The 16,774-nt window shown below is 30.9% G+C and overlaps 1 protein-coding gene, 1 long non-coding RNA gene and 1 pseudogene across 5 annotated transcripts; 1 reads left to right on the top strand and 2 right to left on the bottom strand.

Moving 5' to 3' along the window:
* The window catches only part of LOC105123573 (probable serine/threonine-protein kinase WNK9), an 8,329-nt pseudogene extending 7,530 nt beyond the window's left edge, over positions 1–799 (bottom strand).
* An 8,981-nt stretch (positions 800–9,780) lies between these two features.
* LOC105123575 (Survival protein SurE-like phosphatase/nucleotidase) lies at positions 9,781–14,217 on the top strand. Of its 4 annotated transcripts, none has more exons than XR_841881.1 (10): positions 9,781–10,223; positions 10,372–10,466; positions 10,626–10,690; positions 10,869–10,912; positions 11,052–11,129; positions 11,258–11,411; positions 12,194–12,370; positions 12,684–12,752; positions 12,834–12,994; positions 13,914–14,217. XR_841881.1 is itself a non-coding variant. In XM_011023230.1 (10 exons), exons 1-9 carry the CDS (start codon positions 10,099–10,101, stop codon positions 12,942–12,944), a joined length of 918 nt encoding a protein of 305 aa, XP_011021532.1. In that variant the 5' UTR covers positions 9,781–10,098; the 3' UTR covers positions 12,945–12,988; positions 13,915–14,217. The 4 variants fall into 4 exon arrangements, 2 of the variants coding, with proteins under 2 accessions (XP_011021532.1, XP_011021531.1); XR_841880.1 differs by having other exon boundaries at positions 13,923–14,217; XM_011023230.1 differs by having other exon boundaries at positions 12,834–12,988; positions 13,915–14,217.
* A 1,757-nt stretch (positions 14,218–15,974) lies between these two features.
* On the bottom strand, positions 15,975–16,774 carry LOC105123576 (uncharacterized). Its single transcript, XR_841882.1, has 2 exons — positions 16,615–16,774; positions 15,975–16,258 (listed from the first exon to the last, which is right to left on the bottom strand). It is a non-coding gene; the product is annotated as an uncharacterized LOC105123576 (long non-coding RNA).

The raw sequence follows: 16,774 nt of genomic DNA on the forward strand, positions 1-16,774 counted from the left end.
GGTGAAGATAGAGAAGCCCCTCCAATATCTGCCTACACCAATGCTTGACTGCTCTAATATTTACTCTCCTGTGTTTTAGCCTATACCTACGCCAAAAAATTGAAATTTAAAAAAGAACGAAACGTGTCCCCATTGAATAGTCAACTAATTTCAATCACCCATATAAGCAAACCAACAAGGATGGAAGGCTAAAATTTCTTGAAACTTGTACAATGCTTACTGTCTTAATGTACCAGAGGTGAACATCTCAGTGACAAAGGTGATGTTCCTGTTAGAAGTATCAACCCAAGAAGTATAAAACTTCATGATGTTTTCATGGTTTAAGGTCTTGAGCAGGTGAATTTCACAGTAGAGCCTCTCAAGATCTTCAGAAGTCTGCAAGGAATCGTAAAGCTTCACCTGATTCCAAGCCACCTCAATTCCTTCATACTCATCAAAGGCTTTATAACTGCAACACAGCAAGAAATAAGACCCTCGCATTCACAAAAATTGAAATCACATTTAAATGGAAAACCACCCACGAATTAATTAGACCAATAAAAAGAGAAAAAGACAGAAAACATCCATACACAGTCTTCGAAGCTCCCTTGCCAAGAATTTCATTGTACTGCAGAGATCATAACGAAAAGGCACACTTAGGAGATTCAAAACTCAAGTTTTCAAATGCGGATGGGAAAATGCAATGAAGAGGGCATGCGTAAATGCTAGTTTACCCTTCCATATCTGCCAGTAGGATCAACCTCAACATACTCGTAGGAATCTGGTTCAAGGCTTGTAGGACCGTTCATTCTATCGTCAAAGCTCTACAGAATCTGTATGCAGATTCGAGAAAGAGAGAAAGAAGGAAGTATAACTTGCAGGTGGCCACGATATTAATAATAGAAGAAGAAAAACTGAGCACAGAAAAATTATTGAGTCTTTTTCTTTTTTTTGAAGGAAATAACAGAGGAGGAAAAACATGAACATATTAGTAACTGAAAAAAAAAACAAGTAAAGTTAGGTAGTGTTTGTCCGTTGTTCTTTTAAGTAATTCTTACCTTAAAATATATTAAAATAATTTTTTATTTATTTTTTAAAAACAATATAAAAAAACACGACCACCCCCATGAACTATCAGGTTCTGGTGGTGCCTCGAGGAGTCCATCAAGAGAACAAGGTTAATAGCCAACCACTCAGAGGCTAAAGAAAACACAATGTTGGACCCACCGAGGGCAGAACCGACAAAACAACCTCTCTCTCTTTTTTTTTTTTGTGAAGAAATGCATGATATGCCTTTTTTTCTCCCATTTTTTTTTGTGAGGAAATGCATGATATGCCTTTTTTTCTCCCATCTCCATCTCATCACGAGCTGTAAAACCAAAACTCTCTCTGCCCTGCAACAGCTTGCATAACACGGACCCACCATGCTTTTCCTCTTCCATATATTATTTTCAGTAGTTTTTTTTTCTTTTTTTAACTTGAAGTAACTTATTGGAGATTTAAAGTTAATAATCAAATCATTTTTAAATTAATAATTTTTTAAAAATAAATCTAAAATCCAATTAATTAAGATTTTTTTAGTAGGTTTCTTCATGGAAAAAGAGATGGGAGCTTGAATTTTGCATTTTTTGGGTGAAAGGTATTTTTGCGTCATAGAAATCTCGGAAACTTTTCTACCCGACCCTCTTTCTTTTTTTTAATTACCCTTTTTTGATTGCGATATAGTGACCAAAATGCCTGAGTTTCGTGTTAGTACAGATTGAGAATTAAGAAAGCGAACTACATATATAATAAAAAAGGTTAATAAATTCTGAATTACACGATAAAAATAGTTCTTTCCTATCTTTGAAATTCCAGAGAGTTTGAGGTTGCAATTGATGGGCTGGTGGCCCTTTTCAAAAAGAAGAAATGGGTACAATTCGGCTTATATTAAATGAAAAAAAAAAAAAAACAATGATATGACGCATATATAAAATCCTTTAGCCTCGATTGATCTCCTCTTTTTTAACACCTAAGCTTGCCTCGGATTATCTGCCAAATTAGTTATTAATTTAGGACTCCGAGATGTCTTGTTGTCGGAGAGTTTGGCCGGGGATAAGCATGTGGGATCGGTCACGTGGAACTTCGTAAAAAGTATCATCTGACTATTACTGCTTCAATACAAAACACTTTGGAGTCAATAATGAGCTTCGGTATTGTTATGAACGGGTTAATTTATTTATTTTAATTTTATCTTTAATTTTTTTAATAGTAATCCAAACTATTTTTTAATTGATAAAGTACCGGATCACTGCAAGATAAATCCCAGCAAATGCAAAAGTTTTTTTTCTTAAACCTTTTTTATACTAGTGAATAAAATTGTTTTTGATCACCTAAGTTGGCATGTTATGTTATTATAATTTTATATAATTTAATTTTAAATTTAAATTATATAAAAAATTATGTTGAAAGATTTCTTATATTATTTTTAATTTTATTTTTAAATATTGAGATGCCTATAAATTGATTAGATTATATTAGAATAATTTTTATATAATATTATGTTGAAATATTTTTTATATTATTTTTTAATTTTATTTTTAAATATTTGAGATACCTAGATTATATCAGAATAATTTTTATATAATTTAATTTAAAATTTGAGGCAGACAAAAAGTTAGATAAAAAGTGTTTAATATTTACCTGTTAAATTAAGTTTAATAAAAATATTAAATAATTCTATATAATTTTTATATTTTTTAATACATTAAAAAATTAATTCCACACATAATATAATAGCACTGGATATGAAACATGGTAGTTTTCAATTTATTTGTTTCAGCGGAAACCAAAGGTCACGTGCTCCTTTGAGTATTAAGGACAACAACTGTAGTGTCATTGCACAAGCGTGGTATAGTTGATGATGATTCTTCAATTCTTAAAGCTTACAGTGTCTCCGTAAAAGGATGCTGATGCCCTGTCCATGCGCGTACAGGAAGTGCATGGCTGTTGTATTTTGAACTTCATCGAAACAATCATCACATCTTTTTCTGATCATTATATGATTTGTAAGATTTGAATTTATAACTTTTAAAAAATAAAATCCACGTCTAACTAATTAAGTTAAATTTTGTTAGATTTTTTATATTTATTTTCCAAATGTTTTGACACTAGATAGATATAATTATGTACTAAAGTTTTTTTTTTCACCATAAAGAAAAAGGAGGGTATTTTTTTGGATCTGAGAAAACTCTACCATTGAAAAATATATTTTATAGGTTCAAATAAATAAATAAAAATTTAATTATTTTAGATTTTTATATAAAATAACTCGATTTCAAAATCTAAAAAGATAAAAAAAAAATGCTACATACATGCAACATAAAATTGTTATCTTCTATCTATAAAATACATGATTCATCAGATAAAAAAATTAAAGGTTGTAGTTTAAGAGCAAGTTACTTTGAATTTGATTTTATTTACAGAAAGATCCTAATCTTACAGGATACAGATTTCTATAGAATATCATTATAAAATCTAATTAAAATGATAAACAAATAACTTAATTCTAAATAGCTCTGCAAGAAAGCAACCTGCTTTAATTTTATACTTCATTTTCAAATGAATTATTTTTTTCCCCGCTTAATTCTCGCCTGTGAGTTTCAGGGCCCTTGAAACCTCAAAAGTCATCACGGTTAGGTTATTAGGTACGTGTAGTTGCGTTTCGATCCATGTCAGCAATGAGAGCAAGCCACCACGACACAATGACATAAAAGGCAAAGCACGCACCTAGTGGAAGGCAAGGAGCCACGTGCATTTTGCGTGTCAGGCCCCGTTTAAGGCATCCACGAAATCATTTCGGCCGAGAGGTTCTGGTGGACTCCTCCTATCACTCACGCATCTGATTCGTTTGTATCAGAGTGGTTTGGTTGCCTTTGTGGGGTCTATTCAAGACGAAAGAGGTCCCGATAACTTTACGAGGCCGAATTCGAACCAACTCCACTCATGTGCTATGGCAATGATATATAGTCGGTGCATGTTCTTTGCTTTTTGAAAATAAAATAAAATCAAAGGTTAATTTGATGAAAAAAAGGGGCGAAGTCCAGATATTGAAAGAATGATGACCTAATAAAGATTGTATCCCATCCTCGAAGGACACTAACCTGCCTTGATATGTTATCATAATCATAGTTTCTGCGGTTAGATATGGTGAGCTATATATAACTTCTCATTAAAAAATATATTATTTTAATATATATAAAAAATATTTTGAATGATAATCTAAGGGAGTAATTTAACTAATTAAATTTTAAATTTTTTTAAAAAATTACGAGTTTGAATTTTTCTAGAACCACTTAAATTTTATATAATTATTAATTTTAAAATAATAAAATTAATCAAGATATATATATATATAAATTAGTTTGAATGTTTATATTAAAAAATAAAAAATTAGCTGGGTGGTTAATAATTATGCATTGATTGAATCATGGAAATAGGAAAATTTTCTCTAGACCTCGCTATGGTCATGTGTCCTCTGGCAACGGGTTCAGATTTTCATAGCTTCATAATTCACACTATATAATCTATGTCCATCGCTTAAGAGTGTTTGGAAACACATTTGAAAATGAAAGTTGACTTATATTTTAAAATGTATTGATTTTAAAATTAATTATTAAAAAATAAAAAATATTATTTTAATATATTTTAACACAAAAAATACTTTAAAAAATAACTTATAATTTTCAAATAAACGCTATAGTAATCGCCAATCTTGTTCTGCCGATTCCTTGAAATTGATGTTGCTCCCCGCATCTTCTATAGCCTTCTCTTGTTTTTATCCCATGCACCGACAAAAAATAAAAAAAAATAGCTGTGCATCCTGTCAAGAGCAATGGACATGGGTGTCTGGTGACATCTTGTCAGAATCGTCTTGAAGGTGAATCACAGTCCACGAATATTATCCTCAGAAAACCCGATGAGCGGATAAATTTAAAATTAATGTTGATGCGCGTGGTACGAAGTACGGACTATAAATAATCGTCCTGTCCTCCTGTTTTCTTCATTAAAACCAGGGATTTATTTATTATTTATATATTTTAGAATTTACATGCAACAACACGCGTACAATTATCTAGTGTAGATGGACCGAGTTTTGCGAATTCAAATAGTTCTTGTTATTTGAAATGTGTTTTCTTTCGAGGAATCGAAGCCGGGTATGTGGAGCGTTTCCATCTGGATAAGAGTATGTTTCAATAGCGTGGTTGATGTTGTGTTTGAAGCAATTATAATAAAATAAATATTTAATTATATAAAAAATATAATTTATTTTTAGTGAGATTCATTATAATTCATGTTTGAAATACAATTTTATTGAAATAACTCTAAATTACTTTTTTTAAAATAATATTTTAATGAATAGTACAATTTACTTGTACTATTTGGAAGTGATTTGCACTATTAACATGAATAATTTTTTATTAGTGTTTTATTAAATTTACTTGTATGGTAATGTAAATAATATTTTTTATTTGAAAAACTAGTATAGAGTTAATTAAATTTACTTAACAGCATAATATTATTTTTATACTTGATAATATTTTATTTGATTTTATTACACATTTAAAAAATTATAAAAACTGTAGTTATTATCAGATGAATTTTGTATGTAATAAAATTATAGATGGTTTAATGGAATAATAAAAAATATTTTATATAAAGTATTATTTATTTCATAATTTAATAATAGTAATTAATTCTACAATATTTAAATTTAAAATCAATATTAATATATATATTTTTCACTTATTTTATAATCTCAATTTAAAAAATATTATTAACTAAACATATTAAATTATTTTTTGTTTAACCTTAATTTCAACTACAATTTTAACCAAACATATATAAATATCAAATTAATTACAATCAAAAATACCTTTTATAAAATATTTTTTTTCAAATTATAATCATAATAACTACCACAATACCAAACATACTTTAAATAAATAAAAATAAACATACTTTAAATAAATAAAAACAAGGGAGAGGTGTGTATGAGAAAGAGAAAATGTATGTGTGTTCCATCATATATATTTCTTGAATAATTGAACAAGTTAAATTAAATTTGTTCTTGGATTTATATTATGATTATTTATATTTAACTATGTATCAGAGTCATGATAAAATTTAATATTTATAAACTTAATATTTATTTTTAAATGAGCTTTAACTATTGAACATTAATTGTGAATATAGAAAATTATATTTTTTACTAATTAGGAATCCAAACCGGACGGAGAAGAACGATCTCTCCCACTCCAAACCTAATTAGCATGGGTCGAGGATGAAGAAGGTATAACCTATCATAAACCTGCACTATTACCGTCCCTAAAATTTGATGTACTCAAAAAATAAAAATAATTTTTTTCAAAAATCTATCATCGCTTGGGACATTAGAATCCCTCCTTCGCTATAATGTCCCGCTCAAAATAACTCACGTATGGAAGCAAGTGTATGGGGAGGCAAAACCAGGTATTCTTGACATAAATGTCCGTCTAGTTCTGATATAAAGTGAACTAATATGTTTTTTTTATTAATAATAAAACAGGTGATTTAAATATGGTAAAAAAAAATTAACTATGATTAATTTTTCATTTAACAACCAAGTTTTAAAATTTTAAATTTCGTAATCTTAGTTAAATCAGATTTTGAAAACCAATAAAAAAACAATAGTACCTCATATATATTAAAAATTTAAAACATGAAAGATAATCATTGCAATCCAGTTAAATAAATTGATCTGGAATTCAAATAAACTAGGGCTTGCAATAAATTTTTTAACAAATATTTAAAATCAATCTAGAATTTTGGTGACCTGAAAATATCATAAAGAGACGCATTCTTTCTTTTTTTTTCATTTAATTTTTGTTCTGAAGTAATAATTCTCTTTGTTTTTTTTTTTTTAAATATATTTTTTATTTGTTTTAAATTAATATGATTTGATATTTTTAGATCATTTTGATATAATAATATCAAAATTAATTTTTTTAAAAATAAAAATTTATTATTTTTATATATTTATAAATAAAAAATACATTAAAAAATAACCAATAACCATAAAAAACACCCCTCTCCCTCTCTCTCTTTTTAAGATGCACCCGGGAATGTGGACATACTGACTGTTCCTTTTTTTCTTCCACGCCAACTTTTTCTTTAACAAATTGAAAAGTTAAACCTACAGGTGTTTTTAGATAAGCAAATGGTTTTAGCTGGGGACATCAATAAAAAATAGTGGTTTAATGGAGGGGCAAATTATTAATATAGATAAAAGGCACACGTGTTCCCTCAAGTGTATGTTTATGGGAGCAATTAGAGGATTTTTTCTATTGGCTGTAACTTCATGTGCGTGAATTTATTACCTTTTCCTTATTAATTACTAATCCAAATTAAATTTTATAGATATTAAAAGAAAATTTTATTTTTTAATGTAAAATTAAAAACCCACTAGAATAAAAATTTATATTCACAAGTAAAAATTTTTATTTTTTAAAATATAATAAAAAAATTTGTTTAAATATTTTAACTTTAAAAAATATTATCTTTTATTTTAAAAAAATATGTTAAATTTTATTATTTATAATATATAACTTATATATCTACATAAATTATATTTTAATTTTTTCATGTTAAATATTAAAATTTCAAAAATATGTTTTAATAATTATCTTATGTTACAAGGCCAGCTAGTTCAGGTCTAATAGTTATCTCCATTACAACAGAATTCTTTCTCTCTCTTCATGCTAAACTCCTGTAACGTCTCCGTAAAAAATCATCCCTCTTTCGTTGGTATTGAACCCGCATAAAGCATGTTGCCGATCCGATTACCTATTTATAGGACTAACCAGAAGAGAAGGAAGTTTGGATCGGCTGAAAAAAGGGCAGCGGGGAAAGTTATCTAACATGGGAGAAACTTAGAATCCGTCTTCAAAAAACTTGGAACTGAGTCTGAGGATGTTGACAAAATTGAGGGATAAATGAGGGAATTGTCTTACTGCATGAGAGTCCCTCTTAGAATCAGTCTTCAAAAAACTTGGAACGGAGTCTGAGGATGCTGACAAAATTGAGGGATAAATGAGGGAATCGTCTTACTGCATGAGAGTCCCTCTTCTGGGTGGGACTGAAACCATGGAGGAACTTTTAAGCCACTCGACTGCAAGTTGATGAAATTCAGGCGACTTTCTTATCTGCTAAAAGATCTCTGGGATGCTGGCTTTATCACTACTGTTTTATGGACAATCTGGTTGAAGAGGAACATGATGCGGTTTGAGAATTTCAAGCTTAGTGCTACAAGGTGCAAGATTACGATCATGGAGTGGGTGTCGGAAGCCGGAATCATATAAAGAGTCACAATGGTGAACCATGTTATTGTTAGAGACCTTGAAGTTCTAAAATTATTCAAGTTTCAATGTCGGCGAAGCCCATCTACTATCATAAAAATATAATGGGGGGAAAGAAGATGGAAAATAATGGGGGCAGGGTTTCTGGTTTTATTTTATTTTTGAAAAGAGAAGGCTATTTAATTTGTTATTTTAAATATAATAATAGTCTTTGTAAATAAATATATATTTTTATTATAAAAAATTGACCTTGTAATTTCTCATTCCAACTAGTGATAATTTAATAGCTAGTTTTATTAACAATATATATTATTAACTTGTTAAATAAATTTTTAGGATGTGTGATTACTAAAAACAAATTTGTGATGATAATAAAGTTAAAAATAATAATATCTGACAAATTGGGTCATATATTTGATATTAAAATTAGCCTTATTAGCTATTAGATTGCACTAATAAGATTGTCAAACTTTTTTTAAAAATAAATTAAAATATTTTATATTAACAGGTGAAGATTTGATAATTGAACTTATTACTAGTGTTAATTATTAATTTGTCAATTTTTTTTGAATAATGTATAATCATTAAAAATAAATTTCCGAGAATAATAAAACTTAAAGCAAATATTATCTAGTATGTTTGCTGAATTATTATAATAAAACTCAAAGCAGATATTATCTAGTATGTTGGCCGAATTATTATAAACTTATCATGAAGTAAAATGTTATTTGTCTAAACTTTATCAAATATCAGAATCATAATTTTTAAAATTTATAATTAAGTAATGGACAACATCATGAGTAGCTCTTCTAATATACAACACTTATAATTTTTAGCAACACTTAACAAGGATGTCAAGACGAATAAAACTACATGCTGGAAGAATAATTTGACGCACCAGAGAGCCACCTGCATGGCTTGAAGGAGACGAATTGACTAGCAAGTGGCGGGCGTTGCATACGTAAATAATTTTTATTTTTTGTTTTTTGTTTTATTAAATTACCACATTATTCATAGGATCAAATAATTAATACGAAAAGAAATTTATAAAATTATGAAAAGACCCCTGAATTGAAGTTTGATTTCAAGAAAAATTAAATCATTACAATGTTCTTTAAAAGAGGCATGCTAATTTTTTTTTTAATTTTTAAAAATATTCAAGTAATTCTACTGTATAAAAAAATTATTAGAAAAACCAAAATGCTATACAAAGACAAATAGATCAACGTGATTCACCTGCAAGGCTAGTTAAACCTTTTTTTCAAGAGCAAGAAGTGATTTCGAAGTGAATCATACACCTGTTATATTACTCTCGCAACATTTTTTTTTTAATTTTTTTTGTTAATAAAAAGAATCATTCAAAGCTATCCGCCGAACCTATTTAATGGCTTTGCAGATCAACGCTGGCAGAAATTAATGTCAGTCGAGATGGATGGACCAACGTAAGCCAAGTCGGCATAGAGTACCAATTGTTAGGCAGCCGTCCATGGAGGAACGAGAAAGCAATATTTCCAAGAATTTTAACAAAAAGAAAACAACAGCATAAAACAAACACCTCTGCTTGAGTTATTCTTCTTATTCTTTCTTCTTTTTTCCCAATTTGAAAGAATATTCCGTTATCAAACGCAACCAGCCATCGAAAAACATCGGCTTGCTTAAATTCAGTTATTTTCTCATCAACAGTTACACCACTATAGACGAAGAACTCATTTCTCTTCTCACTTTCGCCATCATTTCGACAAAAATGGAAAACCAGCCGACGATCATGGTGACCAACGATGACGGTATCGACGCGCCAGGACTGCGAGCGCTGGTTCAGGTCTTGGTCTCTACCCGGCGATTCCAGGTCCTTGTTTGCGCTCCGGACTCGTGCGTTCTCTCTATCTCCGAAATTATATAAGCTCCTTCTTGAATTGTAAAGTGTGGGAAGTTATTTTATTATTTGGTGAAAGAAATCGTTTTTTGCATGAGTTAATCGTGAATTTAGAATTAATTTTCTTATTGGATTAATTTGAAGGGAGAAATCAGCTACGAGCCATAGCATTACATGGCGTGATCCAATTGCTGCTCGACGAGTGGAAATTGAAGGAGCTACTGCCTATGCAATTGCTGGTTTGCTTGCTTCTTTCTTGCCATTCATAGAAAACATTTTCATTTCCATTTTTAATTCACTTTTAGTTTTTGTAACAACAATATTTGTTTTTAGATTACCTGCAAGAACTTAAAGAAATTAAAAAATTTCGCGTTTTTTTTATTTATGTTATTGTGCAGGAACTCCAGCTGATTGTACTTCTTTAGGAATCTCCAAATCACTCTTTCCTTTAATTCCTGACCTGGTAACTCTCTTAATTCTATTTAACTGTAGCTATAAAAATGTTGATAATCTTCTCTTTTTTTTGGGTCATGAAAAATAATGCATTTGGATTTGCATCGCAATGACAAATCAATAATGTGATCACTCTTTGATGTTAGCTATAGAACTGTTTGATTATGTAAATTGGATTTTGTAAACAGGTAATTAGCGGCATAAACATGGGGAGCAACTGTGGTTATCACATGTTAGTATTAATTATATATTTTTGTTCTTTTCTTTTTTAAATAATTGTAGAATCTACATCTTTTGATAACTTGCCATTCATATATTGTTGGTCTACTTAACTGCCCATTTATAATAAGAGTTTTTCTTTGGAGTTGCAGTGTTTACTCAGGAACAGTCGCTGGTGCTCGAGAGGCCTTCTTTAATGATATACCTGCAATCTCTGTATCATATAATTGGTATACAAACATCTTTTTCAGGCTACATAGCTAGATCAGTGATATGGTTAATTTTGCTTGGTATCTTACCAAGTATCATGTGAATAGCAATTTGTTTCTCCCATATAACTGCTTGTTTGGTTGTACAGGTTTGGAGGTCAGAGCAAAGTTGAGAACTTCACTCTTTCTGCTGAGGCTTGCATACCAATAATAACTGCAGTACTCGTTGAGATCAAGAATAAAACTTATCCTTTAAGGTGTTTTTTGAATATTGATCTTCCAACAGATGTTGCTAATAATAAGGTAAATTGATAAATCTGAGACCAGTTTCTCAGCATATCACAGTTGCATATGAAATTATGAAACATTTTGGCATTTTTGTTTATTTTGGATACATCTAGATTGAGCTACTTTGGTGTGTTTTCCAGAGAAGGGATCATGTCATTTTAAAGGATTTCGTCCTGATTTTTGTCTGGATTTGGCCTTTCATTTATTGACATTCCTTCAATGTTACAGCTGACCTAATTGCGCACGCGCACTTGTGTTTAGTGAAAGTATATCGCTTTAGTCTTTCATCTGAAATATGCACAAATGCTGCATGAATTTTTTCTGATTGATATTAGCAGATATCGAAGATCATATCTCTTATGTCAGGTTAACTTTTTTTCCCTTCATTATTTGCTGAAGTAATGAGTTTTTTTTCTCTTAATCTTTTCTTCTTTTAATCTCATGTTAGATGATGAATTTTTAGCCCAGACAGGTTTAAGGTTAATGCTATGCCGCATAAAGATCCTAAGGTGTTGTTTGCTGTATGGTCCCCTGTATGTGGTTATCATGATAATATCAAAAATCTGATTTGCACGTGATTCCTTCTATTTCTGTGAATGAATTACTGTAGCATGACTAAGGAGGACAAGGGAGGCACTGATTTTATAACTCATTTTCATTTTGTTCTTTATTGTGTTCGTTAATCGAAGTTTAGGACTTGCTTGTTTTCTAGTTTTATCATTGATTTACCAATTCTTCCATGCTTTAAATGAAAATTTAGATGTGCTATTTTTAATTGTTTCTTGTGCCTCCAAAAGGGGTATAAGCTGACCAAGCAGGGTAAAAGCATATATAAAATGGGGTGGAGCCAAGTTACTTCTGACATGCAAGGAGGGAAAATGTTATCAACAATGACAATGGATACGGATTCTACTGCACCAATAGAGACTGGTGCATTAAATTTATCACAAGATCATCTTTTGTTCAAGAGAGAAGTAAGTCTTTTTCCTTATTGTCTCTCCGCCTCTTTACTAAAAATCTTTTATTTGTGTTTCTACATCGATATTCTTATAATTTTATTTGATCTAAACACTTTGAGTAAGCTATGATCTATTGCCGCTCAAGAGGAGATGGAAATAAACATGATGGTAGGCTGCTGGTTATGCATAAGCTGGAAAATTATTGTGCTTTGTAAATGAGTAGAAGATGGAAGGATATTGCTGTTAATAATCATTTGTTTTCCTCAGAAAAGTTTATTGTTCTTAGATTCCAAATTTAAATGTAATATGGCCTTTTCAATTCTTTTAGGTATTAGGAGGGAAACTTGATGAAGGTGACATCGATGATGCGGACTTCAAAATTCTTCAGCAAGGATATGTGGGCATCTTTTCTGTAATTGTTTGAATCTTTCTGAGTAGAGAAGCACATGATTAACACAACTCGTTCATTTCATTTCAGATTACTGTAACTCCCCTTGGTGCCCTCTCCCATGCAGAGATAGGCTGCCACTCATACTTTAAAGATTGGCTGCCAAGTGTTGGACAATACCCGTCTGCGTCGTCCTTATAATCCTTGGAATCCCTGCCCAGTGAGAACAGCACAACACAAGCCTTGTAATTAAGGATGGCAAGAAAATGATATCAGAAATTTACTCCATAATGTCATTGCTTAACTATGAATTGTTTCTATCTCCTTGCATGACCAGAACATTGCCTCAACATTTGAAAACTTATTCTTTATGTCGTTCTACTTGGAAGTTTGGAACTTACTTGTACTCCCCACACCCCCCCCTTATTTGGAACTTACTTGTACTCCCCCACCTTGATTTGGAACTTACTTGTACTTCCCCCCCTTGACATTGAGTATCCTCTGTTAATTGACAGGAAAAATACCTCCTTTTTATTTAGCAATAGGTTTATTGGTTTTCTTGGAGGGCTAAATTGTATCTGGCCCCTATAACCATTTATCTTCTTTACTAATTAGGAATCTTGAATAATTAGTGGGCTATGTGTTATGGTAACGGATCCTTTTTATTATTCCCCCCTAATAATCTTTCTCTCTGCTATAATTTGCTTATAAGAAATGCCTATAAACTGTACTTGTGTTTAATCCGCAATTATTATTTTAAAGAATAATTATGCTCTGGCCCTTCTTCGATTTGTCCCTGTATATCATGTTGCTTATTGTACATGGCCAAAATGTCTGCATATTTGATATGTTGTTGGCAGTAATTTGTGGTATAACCTGAATTGATCTTGTCTGGGAAAGAATTCGGTGTCTAGCCAAGAAATTTGCCTACTGTTTTGACATGGCTAGGAGAGTACACTTCTACTGTCTAGTGATAGGTGGTCAGTAGATTCAGCCTATTGGGTCCGAAGGCTATGTAATGCGAGCTTGCTGTATTCAATGCTACAAATGTCCATGATTGATCCTTTCCCTTCATCACTGAATTTCTTTGTTCGATACTTTTTGCAAGAGCTCCATTTTGTTTAGCATCGCTTCTAATATTTTGGTGCTGTCTGTTGACTGAAAGTGGTAGTTCATGCAGGGCTGTTGCTTTTCAGCGGATCAAAAGGGCTTTTTCAACAGCAAGAGCGAACGAACTGATTCTTTGGGCTCCTTGCGTATCTGATGCAATTTTTTACCTGCCTCCAGCTGACGAGGTGTTACATGCAATTGGACTGTTCTCCAATAAAGAATGTCATAAATGCTTTGAAAACTTTATTTAGCAAGAAGAGCCCGTACTATCTGTTCCAAACCCGTTGGTCAAAATGGTAATAACTTGTGTGTTTGCTTCAAGTTACTATGAGAATTTAGAGATTTCGTTTTTTTTTATTCCTTTACTTTTTGTTAGGTGGTATTAGCTACCAACGTTGCCTATATGTTGAGGACTGTGAAATATAGCTGACCAAACTATGCGACATTATGGTGCTTTCAACGTCCTAAGCCGAAATCTTCCCGTAAATGAAACAACATTTCAAGGAATAAATGCCCAGAATCTAGAAGTTTCAATTTCGAGGACCCCCAGAATGGTTTGGAATTGTTTTTAGATGCTGGTAATATTTTCTAGATACCAGAAACTTGTGCTCTAGATACCAGAAACTTGTGCTTCCCTCCTGAAGAAATGTAGAAATGAACGAAAGATAGCACAAAATTCGGTCAACCTGTATCCTTTCACTTCTTGCAAGAACATGGAGTTGCTCGCCAATAGCAACTTTACCACCAAATAGACCTAGTGCCGATGATAACCAAGGGGCTATGATGGTGTAATATTTACTAGTTTCACTGATATCTTAAAGAATGATAACTAAATTTTAAGTGGTTAATTTGATGATAATTTTATTTTTATTTAATGAACTCAAATCTTGGAGCTAGAGTTTCAAAAAAATGTTATTTTTTTATGAATTCTTTATCCAAGGTGTATTTTTAAAATTATCTAAAAAATATATTGTTAAAATGGTATTTTTACATGGATTTTTTTTTAAAAAACTTAATCTAATTTTCTAAAATAAACCCAACATGTTGCATGTTAAAAACTGAGCCAAGGAATTTCCTGACATTGTCAATTTAAAATTTTTTTTTATAGTATTCAATAAGTAACCAGTGATGTTCTATTAGTTACTTCTTGAATTCAATTTAAAGAAAAAAAAAATTGATATCCTAATCCACTTGAAAAAGAATGATATAATTAGAAAAGAAAATTTTTAATTAACGATACTTTTATTATTTTTTTGTAGGTCATGAGTTTTATCTTTTCTTTTTTGTGTGTTTGTTTTTTTCTTTAAAGTAAGTTGTAAAATTAACTAATAGAATATTATTAATTATTTTCTATTGTCTGAGTATAATAATTTTTTTTCGTGTGATTCATTTGCAATCTTTTGTTTAAAGAAACTATAATGAAAATAAAAAATAATTTTCAATTATTAGGTACTTACCCACACAACCGACCTTTCTTCCCTCGAAGGTTCATGTCCATTTTTCTTTAATATGAAAAGCAATTCAGATCTTTTCAGCTACATTATCTTGGTAGACAAACTAAGATTGTTAATCTGTACTGGCTTGGCTTTTTAGTTTAGTCAAAGCCTTGGCTTTTTTGTTTAGTCAAAGCCATATATATGTACATGTTATATTTAAAATATAATGCACATTTGAATTTAAAAAAGGTTCCATGTGCCACATGTAAATCTAACTCAAATTAATATAAAGCAGGCCTAGACAAATTGAATTAACAGAACACCTGTGGGATTGACAGCTAGGAATAATAATAAAAATAATTGCGGAAGAATTTATTATAGAGTTGAAAATCATGCAAGTTAACCCATCCATTCTATAGTTTTCGAAAGTCAACTTCAGGTTGATATGAAAAGAAGAAACAAAATGCTACACCCAACTGCTGAAACTGACAAAGCAACAATAACAAAGCAAATTGAAGAGAAATAGAGCCATCTTTCACCCAATGCCTCTTAATTTACTTCTTTCGCTGACTAAGATTGTTTATATTCTTCGAATTAAGACTCTTTCAGAGTCGGTGTTAACCATCTGCATATAGATTTTGTTTTTGTTTTTTTAAACACAGAAAAGAAAACGATCGAGCATGAATTTTGCGGAAAAAGCTGTGTTCTAATATATAGCTCAAATGACAAGAAATTCAGTAAGCAAACTACAAAAACAAAAGTCCTTTCAAGAGATTATAGAACAAGATAAATATCTTATGTACGTGAGTGGACATCTCTTAGTTTTTTGGGAACTCTGTACTTGTGTAGGCCTTCATTGTTTTGATGGCAAAGAAGGGGTATTTGACTCCACTAGTATTGACCATAGGACATGCACATCTTCATACTGGCAGGATTTTACATCCTCGTACAGAATGTAAATTCCTCTTCCTGAAAAAAAATGCAAACAAATTGCACTTAAGTAATTATATAATCAAGGATGATCGAAGCATAATGAATTGCGGCAAATCAAGGAAATATTTTGAGGGAGTCTTTGGTGGCAAGTTAAAAAGAAATTTACAAATGGATTCTTATACAACTAGAAGAGGAGATTGGTTTTGGATGAGTCAGTTTCTTGAGTAATTTGGGACTGGTTTTAAATTCATGAGAAAAGAAATAAAAATAAAATTAATGCCAGAAGAAAGATGCATGGATGGAACAATTAGACGAACTAAAACCATGCAGAAACTAGCTCTAGCATAGAGAAGACAGTATGATAAATGCAGTAATAGGTGTGAAGAACATACTATTCTTTGGAGTTGAGTGTAGACGAAACCACAGCTTCTTCAATGGAGAGAGGAGGGATTGCAGCCACCCCATATGGAGAAGTGGGTGTGGCTCATCTACAGGTGAGAGAACGGGAGGGAAAAAAAAAACAAGACACAAGAACTGTATGGTTTGCTTGGA

Source organism: Populus euphratica, unplaced genomic scaffold (genome assembly GCF_000495115.2).
Source record: "Populus euphratica unplaced genomic scaffold, PopEup_1.0 scaffold9.1, whole genome shotgun sequence".
In the NCBI taxonomy this organism is placed as follows: domain Eukaryota; kingdom Viridiplantae; phylum Streptophyta; class Magnoliopsida; order Malpighiales; family Salicaceae; genus Populus; species Populus euphratica.